A 16,411-nucleotide genomic window follows, 5' to 3' on the forward strand; every position below is an offset into this window, starting at 1 on the left:
CTCCTGATTTTAATTTTTTTATGCTCCTCTCCTGATTTTTATTCTCTTAGTGTCCTCTCCTTATTTTAAATTTCTTAGACTCCTCTCCTGATTTTAATTCTCTTAGGTTGCTCTCCAGATTTTAATTTTCTTAGGCTCCTCTCCTGATTTAAATTCTCTTAGGCTCCTCTCCTGATTTTAATTCTCTTAGTCTTGTCTCTTGATTTTTATTCTCCTAGGCTTCTCTTCTGATTTTTATGCTCTTAGGTTCTTCTGATTTTTATTTTTTTTAAGGCTCTTCTCCTGATTTTTGTTTTTTTAGGGTGTTTTCCTGATTTTAATTCTCTTAGGCTCTTCCTCTGATTATAATTCTCTTAGGCTCTTCTTTTGATTTTAATTTTTTTAAGCTTTTCTCCTGATTTTAATTTTTTTAGGCTCTTGTCCTGATTTTCATTTTCACCTAATTAATTTCTTGGGCCAGCACCTAATAACCACCTGATTACACAAGTAAATTTTCAAACCACTTAGCAATTACGAGGCACTTATCCAATTTCCCATAAAAACTACACCAATAAATACGGGTATAAAACAAACAAACAAACAAAAAAAAATCCAAAAAGTAACAAACCGCATAGCAACACTGCCATCTGGTGACATAGAAAAGGAATTGCACATATATTTTACATGAAATACTGCCGACGGAAAAGAGGAACTGCAACTAAAAGAATTCAGAAGTGCGTTACCTGCTGACGAAAAGCAGGAACTGCATGGAAAAAGAATTCATAACAGCGCCACCTGCCGAAGAAAGACTGCAATTCCAACTGAATATTAATAAAACTGCTGCCACCTTGTGGACAATCATAAAATTGCACATAAAAATACTTTTTTATTAATTTTTATTAAAAATATAAAAAAACCACCCAAACAACAGCACAAGCACCCCTGACACAAAAAAAAAACCCACTTAAAAAACACCCATCAACACTACACCTACACCTAACCCTAACCCTTAACCTAGGCCTAACTGTAAGCCAAACCCTAGCCCAAACCCCACACCTACCCCTACAGCAAGGCCTATGCCTAGCCTTATAAGTAACCCAAACCCTAATCCTACCCCTACACCTGGCCCTAACCCTAAACCTAAACCTAGCCTAAACCCTAACCCTATGCGTAACCCTAGGCCAACCCAAACCCCAAATCAACACCTACCCCTAACCATAACCATCACCCCAACCCTAGGCCTGACCCACAACCTTACCCTAACACTACACCTAACCCTAGGCCCAACCTTAAGCCTAACTCTAACCCTAAAACCTGGATTTAGGCCTAGAGAGGATTACAGTCACCATTAGGCTTACAGTTAGATTTAGGGTTAGAGTTTACAGTTAGGTTTAGGGGTAGGTTTAGGTGTAGAATTAGGGTTAGGTGTTACAGTTAGGGTTAGGTTTAGGGGTTAGGATTTACAGTTAGGGTTAGGGGTTAGAGTAAGGGTTTAGGGTTAGGGTTTTGGGTTAGGGTTAGACTCAGATGCACGCAGACACACTCAAGCACATTCAGACGCACCTGCACACGCTCCGACACACTCAGGCACACCTGCAAACACTCAGACAACCTCAGGGACATAAAGACATGCTCAGACACACTGAGGCACATGCAGACACACTCGCGCACACACAGACACATTCTCACACACTCCACAGACACATTCTCACACAGACACACTCAAACACACTCGCACACACAGACGCATTTGAACACACTCTGACACACTCAAACACACTCGGACACACTTAGACCCATAAATACATGCTCAGGCATGCTCAGGTACACACAGAAACACTCACACACACCGAGACACTCTCAGACTCACTGGCACACACGTAGACACACTCATACACGCTCACGCACACTCAGACACAGTCTGGAACACGCAGACACACTGAGACACACCTGCAAACACTGAGAAACAATCAGACCAATAAATACACGCTCAGGCATGCTCAGGCACACAAAGAAACACTCGGACACACTCAGACACACTCACAAAGACCCAGATACACTCAGACACACTCAGGCACACTCAAACACGCTCACACACACTCAGACACAATAAAACAGGCTCAGATACACTCAGACATCTCAGAAAAACTCACAGAAAACTGCAAACTCTTAGACCCATAAATACACACTCAGGCACACTCACATATTCTCAGACACACCTGCAAACACTGAGAAACAATCAGACCCATAAATACATGCTCAGGCACACTCAGGCACACTGAGACACACTCGCACACACTCCCAGACACTCAGACACACTTGAACACACTCAGACACAATTAGACATACTCAGACACTCTTGCCCACACGCAGACACATTCGCACACACTCAGATACGCTCCGATATACTCAGACACACTCGCACACAGCAGACACACTTTCACATTCACACAGACACACTTAGACACACTCAGAAACACTCGCACACACTCAGACATATAAAGATATGTTCAGGCATGCTCAGGCACAGAGAAAGACTTGCACAAACCCAGACACGCTCAGATAGACTGAGAGATGCTCAGACGCACTTGAACACACTCTGACATACTCAGACACACTCGCACACCCTTGCACACACTAAGACTCACTCAGACACTCTCGCACACACTCAAGCACACTCAGACACACCTGCACACACTTGGACACATTCAGAGACATCTAAAACACTCAGACACCCTCTGGCACATAAATACATGCTCAGACACACTGAAGTACACTCAGGCACATAGGCACACGCAGACACATTCTCACACACTCGCACACACTAAGACACATTTGAACATACTCTGACACACTCTGACACACTCACACGCACTCAGACACTCGCGCACACACACATACACTCTGAAACACTCAGACACACGCATACAGACTCAAGCACACTCAGACGCACCCGCAAACATTCGGACACACTCAGACACACCTGCAAACACTCAGACAAACTCAGACATATATAAATCCTCAGACACACTGGGCACACTCAGAAACACTTGCGCACACACAGACACAAACTCAGAAACGCTCTAATACACTCAGGCACATGCTCACCCACTCACACAGTCGCACACACTCCGACACACTTGCACAAACTAAGACACACAGACACACTCATACACACTCAAGCACACGCAGACGGACCTGCACACACTCCAACACACCCAGACACATAAAGACACGTTCAGACACACTCTGGCATGCTCACACACACTCAGAAAAACTCAGATACACTCCGATACCCTCAGAAACACTCAGGCACACCCAGGCACACTCAGACACACTTGCACACACTCACACACACTCAAACTCAGAAACAGTCAGACACACTCGCACACACTGAGACACACTCAGACACAGTTAGACACACTCAGGCACACTCGCACACACACAGACACATTCGTTCACAGTCAGATACGCTCAGACAAGCTCAGACACACTCGTACACACTCAGACACACCTGGAAACACTTACAAACAATCAGACCTCAGGCACACTCATGCACACTGAGACACATTCGGACAAACCGAGATACACTCAGATAAACTCCGACAGGCTCAGACACACTCAGGCAAACCAAGACACACTCAGACACACTCGCACATGCTCAGACACAACTGCAAACTCACTCACTCACACTGGCACACTCAGGCACACTCGCACACACCCAGACACATTCGCTCACACTCAGATACGCTCAGACACACTCAGACACACTCAAGCACAGTCCCGCAAACCGAGACACACTCAGATACACTCAAACACGCTCAGACACAATCAGGCACACTGAGAGATGCTCACACGCTCACACACACTCACACACACTCGGATACACCCAGACACACTCAAACACACTCAGACACATTCGCACAAACTCAGATACACTCAGACACATTCAAACCCATTCGCACGCACTCACACATACTGGCGCAGTCAAACACACTCGCACACAGACACATTCGTGCACAAACACAAATATTCTCAGACACACTCTCAAAAAGCCAGACACAGACACACTCAGACACACTGAGGCACACATATCCTCAGACATACACAATCACATACACTCAGACACACCTGCAAACACTGACAAACAATCAGACGCATAAATATATGCTCAGGCACACTCACGCACACTGAGACACATTCGCACAAACCCAGACAACCTTAGATACACTCCGACACGCTCAGACACACTCAGGCAAACTCAGACACAATCAGGCAAATTCAGACAGACTCAGACACACTCGCACACAATCACTCACACTCATAAATATTCAGACACACTCGCACATGCTCAGACACAACTGTAAAAACACTCGCACACTCAGACACACTTAGACACACTCGCACACACCCAAACTTATTCGTTCATAACCACATAGACAGACTGGCACACAACCAGACACACTCAAACACACTCAGACAAGGGCAGACAAAGAGAAAGACTCGTTTTTACTGAGTTTTTACTTAGATAAAAACACACACTTCCAAAGGGTCACACAGAATCGGAGAGAATCTCATTCCATGAGACACATAAACAGGCAGACACTCTCGCACGTAGACTCACTCAGAAACAGACATGCTCATATTCTTACGGACTCAGACACAGACATTCACGCACACACTGAGAGGCACAAAGTCAGACCCACTCTCTCACATCGAGACACCCTCACTCTGGCAAGCACAAGTTTAGACACTCTACCACTCTACCACAGGCCCACAAAATCAAGAGATATTCTGAGACTCTCAGACACAATCAAAAAGGCTCAGACATACCTGCAACCTCAAACACTTCTACAATCACTCAGAGAGACTTGAACGCACTCCTAAGCTCTCGAAAACTGTCGGAGGCAGACACACTAATACACGCTCAGGCACAGACACACCCAGAAACACTCATTCACTCTCGCACGGAATCAGACATCCTTAGGCACCTGGGAAACATTTAGACGATATATATCAAAATCAGAGACACTCGAGAAGAGTGAGGTAATTTTGCAGAATGTCTCGCACTCTCGCACACATTGAGACACAGTAAGAAAAACTCGGAGAGGCTCTCAATTATTCAGAAAAAGATACATGTTCGCACAGAGCCTTAAACTCCTGAGTAGGAGAAACTCACTCTGCTTCTCACACACAGTGAGGGACACTCGCATACACTCTCACACACTTTTCCTCAATTAAATCTCGGATATACCGTCTCCCGTAGGGTTCCGAAAAAATTCAGGAAAAAATCAGACAAATTGCGAAACACTCCAAGACCTGTTCAGTGTGTGCGCGTTTGTCTGATTGTGCGTGTGTTGGAGTGTCGGCGAGCTCGTGCAGTCATGTTCGTGTTTCCTGTGTTGTAATAAGTGCGAATAACCCTTACTTGTTGAGAATGTCCGTGAGGTTGCGTAATTTCAGCCAAATGTGTGAGAGTGTGTCTGACCATCTGTAAGTGTGGACGAGTGTTCCTTAGCCTGTCTGATTTTCTGTGAATGTGTGCGAGTGTACCTCGATGTGTTTCAGTTGTCGAGTTTTTCTTGGTTTGTCTTCATTACTGCCTGTGTCTGGTTGCAGCAATGCTGTACGATAATTTGCGAGAGGATGTGTGCGTGTTTGTGAGCCTGTCTGCCTGTAAGATTATCTTGTTTTTTTCTTGGGTGTTATTGTGTGTCTGGGTGTGTCATAGTGTGATCACGGGTGCGCCAAATTTAGTTAGTTTTTGCGAGTGTGTCTGAGGTTCTTCGATTTTATCTCTTTTTCGGCCCCTCATTGCTCCTTTGTGTTAGTGTGTAGGAGGTTACCCAGCTGCATACGATTTTTTCCACACTGCGTTTTGTGTTTTTGGGAGGGCGTTTGTTAAAATTTTTCTTTTCGTGTGCAGTTTGTGTGAGGGTGTCTCGGTGTTTCTGACTCTGCCTTTTTGTGTTTCTGTGTATTTGCATGTGTTGGTTTGTGTCTGGTTATTTGTAAAACTATGTGGCTGAGTCCTAGTAAGCCCAGGTGTGTACGAGTTTGTATATTTTCAAGGATCTCCGGGAGATTGCGAGTGTGTTTTGGTGTGTTATGCTTGTGCAGCAGTGTTTTGGTGTTCTCCCATGTACCCGGGTCTCTTGGTCTTTACAAAGCTGTGGATGGGTGTGCTCGTGTGTTCTTGTGCGTGTACAAGTAAGCCTGAGTGTGCTCGGGTTTGCACGAGTGCGAATGGTTGCCTTTGGCTGAAGCTGGGTGTGTTTTGTTCCGTAAGGGTTTACTTCGTTGTTCTCGGCTGTACAGGGTGTTTTTCGGTGCGCTCACCTCTGCACCCCCGTGCAAACAGAAGAACACGCGACCAGAGAATGACTGACATGACAGCCAGGAAAGAAAGCCCTGAGCCCTCCATCTCTTTTCTGCTTCTGCGCCACTCTCTGCACTACATCTACAGCATGCTCTTTCTGCCCGGATATTTTTGCTCTAGGAGGAATATATTTCCGTTTTTAATTTTGACACTCGGACTTCAACTTTCAGGACAGCTGGCTTCCAACAGAACGAGTGCCCTTCGAGGAAGGAAAGAAAGCCCTGACCCTCCGTCTCTCCTCTGCAGTTGCTGTGCAGATTTCCTCACTATGTGCACAGCAAGATCTTTCTGAGGAGGGACATTTCTTCTGGTACAAATCTTCTTCCGTATTAAATTTTGGTCCCCGCACAGCTCCTGGTTTCGCAGTGTGCCTACCTGCAAACAACTGCCATTCCAGCCAAGAAAGAAAGCCCTGTTGCTCCGTCTCAGCTGTGCATTTTTTTCTCCACTCTCGGCACAACAGGCACAGCAAGCGCTATCTTCACGACAATTTTGTTCTTAAGGAATCTGCCCCTGACGAAAACTCGTGGTGTGCACCTAGTGCTGTTATTAGCTCACCAACGGCACTTGAGAGACAGAGGGTCAGACCTCTCTTTCCTGCTTAGAAGGGCAGTGGTTCACCTGCCGATTTCCACGGGTGCTCCCGAGTGAACTCACCCAACACACGTCAGAACACACAAAGACACTCGTTCACCCTCGAACACACTTGTGCGCTCCAGAATACACACTGGAAGACAAAAGCAGAGCCTTGCACACCTGGGCACTCCCGTGAACACAGCACAACCAGGCATACATACGCACATTATTTTTTACCCTCACACAAGCAGAAAAACCAAAAGTCACTGGGAAATACTCACACACAAACATTCGCACACACTAAGAGAGTGTGTAGGTGTGTGTATTTGTGTGTGAGAAAGATTTTGTGACTTCTTATAGGTGTGTTTCACTGTGAGTTCTTGCGGGTGTATTTTGATTTTCTCCGGTGTGCTCGGGTGTACAGAGGTATGCTTGGTTTTGCTCTCATGTACTCGCGTCTGTTTTGTTGTGCAGGGACGCACTTGGATGTACTCGAGTGTTATCTGCTCTGCACGTGTGTTCTTTTTTGTGTTCCGGTGTGCAGAGGTGAGCATACCGAAACACACCAGTGCAAGCCTGCCGGCGAACGACCTACTATCCAACCAGGAATAAAATCCATGATCCTTTGTCTCTCCTGAGAGGTTGTTGCGCCATTATTAGAGCAGCATATATGTAATGCTCTTTCTCTCTGGGCACCTTTGCTCTGGGAGGAATACACATACAATTTTGACCCTCAGACGCTAACCTTTCTCGTCTCCTATCCGTTACAGGTAAGCTCACGCCACACAAGGCTGAGCATCCTCATGCTCAAAAACTGAACGCCGAATTCTCGGACCCAAAAATCACATCGCCCATGCCACGCCTAGTGGCGACACACCCTCTTGTTTCTTCTGCTCTGCTTTCCTCCGATTCTGCTGGACACCCTGTCTTTTGGCGTCTGAAAAACAAAGGACCCTTCAGCTTACCTAAGAAGTTCAATGAAAACTCAATGAACATTTTCATTGCTGTTAAGGTCCATCAGGAAATCATGGTTAGCTACATTCTGCATTCATCTTCATGGCCAGTCTTCGCCAACGAAGATTTGAGAATGGCCTCTACCCGCTTTTGCTACAAGCGCGGTGGTGACACAGGGCTTCAAAAAGGCGGGTAAAGCCATCGAGCTTGCGCAATGGAATTTTTTTAGGTGAGACTCTATGCGCTGAACTGAGCCTACCCTTTAAACCTCAGGTTCATCTACTGGAGACGAGCGAGTTTGAACGGTGGCAGCCAGGTCCTCAGGACATAGGTTTGGTTTGAAGTGATCCTCCCTTAGATGGACTGCCTTTCAAGGCTGAACGACTTCCATGTGCCCGGATTTAGAATTAGCCTTCTCTTTTGCATTAATACCTGTATATCAAAAACAAAAACTCATGGCCTTGCCGGGTAGTTACCATCATCTCAACAAAACCCTGCTCTCAGGACTGCACTCAGAAGGACCATGGGTGCCCCATCCCCAAGAACTAGACAGTCATTATATCAGACAGAGAAGTGAAAGCACGAGGACTCTCATATCTACTCCACCTACCTCCCCCTCATCTACACGCAAGGGCAGTACAACTCCAGGACAAACACACGCACATCTGACACAGAACGCGACAAACGTGCAGCTTGTCCAAGATAAGGGCCATCCACGGTAAAGGAGGGGGTATTGTTCTTCGCATCATCCCAGTNTGAGGCCTGCACCATTATGACATGTCTGGGCTTTATAACATCACTGTGATGATGAGGCCTGCACCATTATGACGTGTTTGGGCTTTATGAGGTCAATGTGATGTTTGCCATGCGGGGACATCCATGAATAGCGAGTGCTTTCTGTCCTGTCATATTTGTTGTGGGAGGAATTTTTGTTTACATGCAATTTTTGGAGTTGTTCTGGCAGTTGGGAGGCAGGTCTGAAAACAGGAAACAATAGCCCTTATCGGCGGGAAAGAAAGACTGGAAGTTTTGACTTTGTGGTGCTTTTGGTTTGTCAGCCTCGAGACTCCATTGGGAGCAAGAGCTTTCTGTGCTGGCGTATTTGGCATGGGAGGAATCTTTGACCGTATGCAATTTTGGGAGTCGGTCTGGTAGTTGGGAGGCAGGTCTGAAAACAGGAAATGACAGCCCTTATCCCCATGAAAGAAAGCCTGGAAGCTTTACCTTTGTGGTGCAGCTGGTGTGTCGTTCTGGGCACTCCATGGGGAGGAAGAACTTTCTGTGCTAGCCTCTTTGGTGTGGGAGGAATCTTTGTTTATATGCAATTTTTGGAGTCGGGCTGGCAGTTGGGAGGCAGGTCTGAAAACAGGAAATGACAGCGCTTATCGGCAGGAAAGAAAGCCAGATTTCTTCAGCTTTGCGGTGGAGTTCGTTTGTCAGCCTAGGGAGTACATGAGCAACAACAGATTTCTATGCTATCACCTCATCATCACAATGACCTCATAAAAGCGAGACATGTCATAATGGTGCAGGCCTCATCATGGCACTGACCTCATAAAGCCCAGACACGTCATAATGGTGCAGGCCTCATCATGGCACTGACCTCATAAAGCCCAGACACCTCATAATGGTGCAGGACTCATCATCACACTGACCTCATAAAGCCCTGTAGAAAATATTGCAGAAACATGGTTGATGGAAAGAGGACATGAGAGAGAAGCAATAGCTCTGGTCCCACGGTAAAAGTGCTGGTCTCTCTGTAAAAGTGTCTATTAGAAGACAACTGTATGTGTGAAACTGACTACGTGATAGAAAAATACAATAAAACAGATGGGAAAGTAGAGTAAATAGCAAACAAATAACCATAAGAAGGTTAAAGAATTAGCATTTGCGTAAATATAATTAGGTAATTGTTAACCAATGATGAGCTTAGATTTTGTAATATGCATGAGGCTAATTAAGTACCCTATATAAGCACGAAGCACGCAGCAATAAAGTTTGGATAAGTTATTGATCAATTTTGTGGTCTAAAAGTGTCTTTATCCCGTCGTCTACAACAAATGGTGTCCCCGCGACGTGATTAAAAGGACTAAAAAGAAGGCTTCTCGGCTAAAAAGAAGGCTTCTTGATTAAAAAGGGATTTACGAAAACGGGGGAATCACGGTTGAGATGGCATGGTGTCGGAGCCTTAGTGGCGAGGCTGGTCAAAAATTGGCATAAAGGTGCAACTTCGGACCCGGAGTGCTGTATAGACAAGCTCTGCCGTACGTGCTGCCGGACCTTGAAAGGCTGCAACAGCGCGCTGACATAGGTATGAAAAGACAAGCAGTATATAGTTTATTTTCTGAATTTTTACAGAAAAAAGGTGTTAAGTATTTATATTTAAAAAAGGAACTTCCTGGGTTACTTGAATATGGTAATGAAAAAGGGTGTTTTGTTAATCCTCATACTGTGCATTCCGTAGAGGAGTGGTGCAAATTTGGTGATAAAATATGGGAGGCTCTTTTAGATGAGGATAAAGTTGCAAAAAAGCTAGGAAAGCTTTGGAGGGTGGTTTATAATACATTGTTGCAACATGAAGCAGAACGCCAAGCGGCAGAACAAGCACTAAATATGAGACAGCAGAACAAAGAGTATAAAAATTTTGATTGGTTTTCTTATAAACCTTCTCCCCCAGCTATGCAGACAGTTCACCTCCCCGCTGTGCCCCCTGATCTTTCTAAAATAAATACAGACGGGTTGCTAGAATCAAAGACACCCGCAGCTCCTACTGCACCACCTCCCCTGGCCGATACACCCAGCGGTCAGACCGACCCTGAGCCCACGCCTCCTCCTCCTGCTCACTCGACCAAAGAGCCTGTCCCTGGGGCATTCAGTGACTCGGTGGAGGCCGTGGTAAAAGAGCGGAGAGAAACTTGGGCTGCATTTGCTAAACACTGTCTGGAACAGGGTGATTCTCATGGGTTGCAGGTTGTAGATTCCTATGCTTTTCCCGTTACTTATAATCAGGATGGGCAAGGAGGAATAACTGCTGCTATTATTCCATTAGATTGGAAATTCTTAGCACAATTGCGAAGTACAGTCAATGAGTTTGGATTACATTCTGAACCAACTAAACAAATGTTAGATTATTTTTGGTGTACATATCTTTTATTGCCATCTGATCTCCGATCTATAACTCGTATGATATTGACTGAACATCAACAATTGTTATTTAATGCATATTGGCAAGTATTAGTTAATGAAAGTGTAGCGGCACAACGGCCTCCCGGAGATCCTTTACATGGTGTCACTATAGAAGAATTAATGGGTATGGGACCATTTACACGCCCTGAGGCACAAGTTCATCTTGGCCCAGATAAAATTAGGGAGGCAATGGATCTTGTTAGAAGGGCTTTAGACAGAGTTAAGGAGCCAGGATGAGTACCTTTGTATATGAGCTTAAAACAAGGAAAGAATGAATCATTTGGGGAGTATGTTGACAAATTAACAGCTGCTATCACTCGAGCAGGAGTACCAGATTATATGAAAGGAACTATGTTAAAGCAATATGTGTTGCAAAATGCTACTTCTGCAATTAAGCAAATAATAAGTACAATGGGTCCTTATTGGACTATTGAGGAGTTATTAGAAAAAGCATTAGTACTTCCTACAGGAGAGAATGCATTTTTAGTTAATGCTATTCAAGATTTAGCTAAGGGACTTAAGGAGCAGGCTCAGAGTTCTCAAGCTCAAGTTCCAGCTGCTCTTGCACCCCTTCAAGTGAAAGCACATAATTTTGCAGAAGAAAAAGCTCGATCAAAATGTTACCGGTGACGAGTGCCCTTCGAGCAAGGAAAGAAAGCCCTGACCCTCCGTCTCTCCTCTGCACTTGATTCGTAGATTTCCTCACTACGTGCACAGCAAGATCTTTCTGTGGAGGAACATTTCTTCTGGCAGAAATCTTCTTCCTTATTGAATTTTGGCCCCGTAGAGCTCCTCGCTTCGCAGTGCTCCTACCTGCAAACAACTGCCATTCCAACCAAGAAAGAAAGCCTTGTCGCTCCGTCTCAACTGTTCAGTTTTTTCCTCCACTCTCGGCAAAACAGGCACAGCTAGCACTATTTTCCCCGGCACTTTTGCTCTTAAAGGAATCTGCCCCGGTCGAAAACTCTTTGTGTGCACCCAGTGCTGTTATTGGCGCACCAACGGCACTTGAGAGACAGAGGGTCAGACCTCTCTTTCCTGCTTGGAAAGGCAGTAGTTAACCTGCCGATTTCCACGGGTGCTCTCGGGTGGTCTCCCGAGTTAACTTACCAAAAACACCTCGGAATTCACAAACACACTCCTTCACCCTCGAACACACTTGTGCACACCAGAATACACACTGGAAGACAAAAGCAGAGCCGTGCACACCTGAGCAATCCCGTGAACACAGCACAACCAGGCATACTCATACACATTATTTTTTACCCGCACACAAGCAGAAAAACCAAAAGTCACTCGCAAACACTCACACACAGACTTCAGCACACACTAAGAGAGAATAAACAGAACGTTTTATTTTGGTGTAGTTGTGTGTATCTGTGTGTGAAAAAGTGTTTGTTACTGCTTACACGTGTTTCACTATGAGTGTCTGCGTGTGTATTTTGATTTTCTCTGGTGTGCTCGCGTATGCTCTGATATACTCGCATCTGTTTTTTGTGCAGGGACGCACTTGGATGTACTCGAGTGTTTTCAGGTCTGCACGTGTGTTCTTTGTTGTGTTCCGGTGTGCAGAGGTGAGCATACCGAAACGCACCTCTGCAAGCCTACCGGCGAACGACCTACTATCCAATCAGGAAAGAAATCCGTCATCTTTTGTCTCTCCTGAGCGGTTGTTGCGCCATTCTCAGAACTACATTTATATAATGCTCTTTCTCTCCGGGCACCTTTGCTCTGGGAGGAATATACTTCCTTATACAATTTTGACCCTCGGAGACTAGCCTTTTTCGTCTCCTATTCGGTACAGGTAGCCCACGCCACACAAGGCTGGTAATCTTCACGCTCAAAAACTGAAAGCGAAACTCACGGACCCTAAAATCACATCGCCCATGCCACGCCGAGTGGTGACCCACCCTCTTGCCCTTCTGCTCTGCTTTCCTCCGATTCTGCTGGACACCCTGTCTGCTGGCCTCTGAACAAAACAAAGGACTCTTCAGCTTATCTAAGAAGCTCAATGAAAGCTCAATGAGCCTTTTCATAGTTCTCAAGGTCAGTCAGGAAAACCAGGTCAGCTACATTCTGCATTCATCTTCATGGCCAGTCTTCGCCAACGAAGATTTGAAAAAGGCCTCTATCCGTTTTTGCTACGAGCGCGATGGTGATTCAGGGCTTTGGAAAGGTGGGTAAGGCCTTCGAGCTTGCGCAATGGATTTTTTTAAGATGATACTCTATGAGCTGAACTGATCCTACCCTTTACACCTCAGTTTCATCTGCTGGAACCGAGCAAGTTTGGACGGTGGCAGCCAGGTCCTCAGGATGCAGGTTTGGTTTGAAGTCATTTTCCCTTAGATGGATGGCCTTACAAGGCTGAACGAGCTCCATGTGCACGGATTTAGAGTTGTCCTTCAATTTTGCATTAATACCTGTAAATCAAAACAAAAACTCATGGCCTTGCCAGGCAGATCCCATCATCTCAACAAAAACCTGCTCTCAGGACTGCACTCAGAATAACCATGGCTGCCCCATCCCCAAGAACTAGACAGCCATCACCTCAGGCAGAGAAGTGCAAGCACGAGGACTCTCATGTCTACTCCACCTACCTCTCCCTCATCTACACGCAAGGGCAGTACAAGTCCAGGACAAACACACGCGTATCTGACAGAGGACAAGACAAACTTGCGGCGTGTCCACGACAACGGCCATCCATGGTAATGGAGTGGGTATTGTTCTTCGCATCATCCCAGTCTTCCATCCACATAACGTTTGTGGCACGTCCCTCTCTGCTGTTTTGACAGGTCCTTCATTTTCAAGGCAATAATCTTGGGGTCTTTTCGCAGGCTTCCTTAGGGCATTCTCTGCTCGCCGTCGCAGTTGCTTAGGTCTTCACGCTAAACAGTGTCTCGATTCTTGGAGTACTGCTTCTTACTCAGAGCATTCTCTCCTCATTGCGCCACAGGTTTGTCGTGTGTCTGAGTGTGTTGGGTGTGTTCAGGTCTTTCTGTGTGGGCAAAAATGCCTGTGTCTGGCTGTGCGCGAGTGCTTCTGTGTGTCTCTGTGTGCCTTAGCATGTTCTGAGTGTGTTTGAGTGTGTCTGAGTGGGGTTGACTGCGTTTGAGTACGGGTGAGAGTGTTTGAGTGTGTCTGAGTGTACCAGAGTACCAGAGTGTTTCTGAGTGCGTGTGAGGATACCTAAGTGTGTCTGAGTGTTTGGAATTGCGCATGTCTGAGTGTGTAAGTGTGCGTCTGAGCGCGTGAGTTGGTCTGAGTGTATGCGAGGGTGTTCAAGTGTGTATGAGTGTTTGGAGAGTTTTGTTCTGTGTGCTAGTGTGTCTGAGTGTGTCTGGGTGTGTTCGAGTGTTTCTCTGTATGCCTGGTGTGCCTGAGCATGTATTTATGTGCAGGGCTGTGTGCGAGCCTCTTTGAGTGTGTCTGAGTGTGTGAGAATGTGTCTGTGTTTGCGCGATTGTGTCTGAGTATGCCTGAGTGTGGCTGAGCGTTAATTTAGCTGTGTGAGTGTTTCTGAGTGTTTGCAGGTTAGTCTCATTGAGTGCTAGTGTGTGCAGGTGCATCTGAGTGTGCTTGAGTCTCTATGATTGTGTCTTAGTGTGTCTCAGTGTGTAAGAGTGTACCTTACTGTGTCAGTGTCTGAGTGTGTCTAGATGTGTCTGAGTGTGTCTGAGCATGTCTGAGTGTGTCTGTGTTTGTGCGTCTGTGCCTCAGTGTGCCTGAGCATGTAGTTATAGGTCTGATTGTTTCCAAGTGTTTACAGGTGTGTATGAGTGTGCGTGAGCGTTTGCAGTTATGTATGTGTGTCTGAGCATGTGTGAGTGTAACTGACAATCTCTGAATATGTCTGAGTTTGTGCGAGTGTGTCTGTGTCTGAGTGTGTCTGAGTGTGTCTAAGTGCGTGTGAGTGTCTTTGAGTGAGTCTGGGTGTGCTGGAGTGTTTCTGAGTTTGTTGGAGTGTATCTGAGTGTGTCTGGGTGTGTGCGAGTGTGTCTCAGTGTGCGTGAGTGTGCCTTACCATATATTTATGTGTCTGACTGTTTCTCAGTGTTTGCAGGTGTGTCTGAGTGTATGTGATTGTGTCTGAGTGTTTCTGTGTCTAATTGTGTCTGGCTTTGTGAGGGTGTGTCTGAGTGTGTCTGAGAATATCTGTGTGTGTGCGAATGTGTCTGAGTGTGTGCGAGTGTGTCTGAGTGTGTCTAAGTGTGTCTGGCTTTGTTAGAGTGTGTGAGTGTGCCTGAGAATATCTGTGAGTGTGCGAATGTGTCTGGCTGTATGCGAGTGTGTCTGAGCATGTCTGAGCGTATCTGATTGTGAGTGTATGTGTCTGGGTATGTGCGAGTGTGTCTAAGTGTATCTGAGTGTGCAAGTGTGTTTGCAGTTTTGTCTGAGCAGGTGTGAGTGTTTGCGAGTGTTTCTGAGTGTGTCTAAGTGTGTCTGAGTGTGTCTAAGCGTGTCTGAGCGTATCTGAGTGTGTCTGGGTGCGTGCGAGTGTGTCTGAGTGTGCCTCAGTTTGCCTGAGCTTATATTTATGGGTCTGACTGTTTCTCAGTGTTTGCAGGTGTGTCTGAGTGTATGTGATTGTGCCTGAGTGGGTCTGAGTGTGTCTAAGTGTGTCTGTCTTTGTGAGAGTGTGTCTGAGTGTGTCTGAGAATATTTGTGTGTGTGCGAATCGGTCTTGGTGTGTGCGAGTGTGTCTGAGTGTGCCTGAGTGTGTTTGAGAGTTTGTGAGTGTTTCCGAATGTCTGAGAGTGTGTCTGAATGTGTGCAAATGTGTGTCTGGATGTCTGGGAGTATGCTTGAATGTGCCTGAGTGTGAGTGTGTTTGAGTGTGCTCAAGTGTGTCTGAGAGTGTGCGAGTGAGTATCAGTGTGTGTGAGTGTGTGCGAGTGTGTCTGAGCGTATCTGAGTCTGCCTGAGTGTGCGTCAGTGTGTGTGTGATTCTGTGCGAGTGTGTCTGAGTGTGTCTAAATGAGTCTGAGTGTTTCTGAGTGTGCCTGAGTGTGCGTGATTGTGTGTGAATGTTTCTGAGCGTGTCTGAGTGTGTCTGAGTGTGTGGGTGTGCAGGATTGTGCTTGAGTGTGTCTGGATGTTCTTAAGTGTGTCTGGCTGTGTGTGAGTGTGTCTGAGTGTGTCTGAGCGGATCTGAGTGTGAGCAAATATGTCTCGGTGTGTCTAAGTGTTTCTGAGTGTGTGCAAGTGTGTCAAAGTGTGTCTGAGTGTGTTCAAGTGTGTCTGACTGTGTCTGAGTGTGTGTGAGTGTATGAGTGTGTCTGAGTGTGTCAGCATCTCTCACTGTGCCTGAGTGTTTCTGAGCATGTCGGAGTGTATCTG

The 16,411-nt window shown here is 46.0% G+C and overlaps 1 protein-coding gene across 1 annotated transcript; it reads left to right on the forward strand.

Annotated features, from left to right (window-relative positions):
- Positions 1–9,880: 9,880 nt before the first annotated feature.
- Positions 9,881–11,704, forward strand: LOC108507497. The gene is made up of 2 exons (XM_017835501.1): positions 9,881–11,143; positions 11,510–11,704. Exons 1-2 carry the CDS (start codon positions 10,202–10,204, stop codon positions 11,702–11,704), a joined length of 1,137 nt encoding a protein of 378 aa, XP_017690990.1. The 5' UTR covers positions 9,881–10,201.
- Positions 11,705–16,411: the final 4,707 nt, after the last annotated feature.

Source organism: Lepidothrix coronata, unplaced genomic scaffold, assembly GCF_001604755.1.
Source record: "Lepidothrix coronata isolate B3197 unplaced genomic scaffold, Lepidothrix_coronata-1.0 Scaffold259, whole genome shotgun sequence".
Lineage (NCBI taxonomy): Eukaryota > Metazoa > Chordata > Aves > Passeriformes > Pipridae > Lepidothrix > Lepidothrix coronata.

Excerpts from the sequence above, each read along its gene's own strand:
- LOC108507497 (XM_017835501.1), top strand. The coding sequence starts at position 10,202 with ATGAAAAGACAAGCAGTATATAGTTTATTTTCTGAATTTTTACAGAAA. Across the intron at positions 11,144-11,509 it reads TAGTTAATGAAAGTGTAGCG|GAGTTATTAGAAAAAGCATT; the intron begins GCACAACGGCCT and ends TGGACTATTGAG.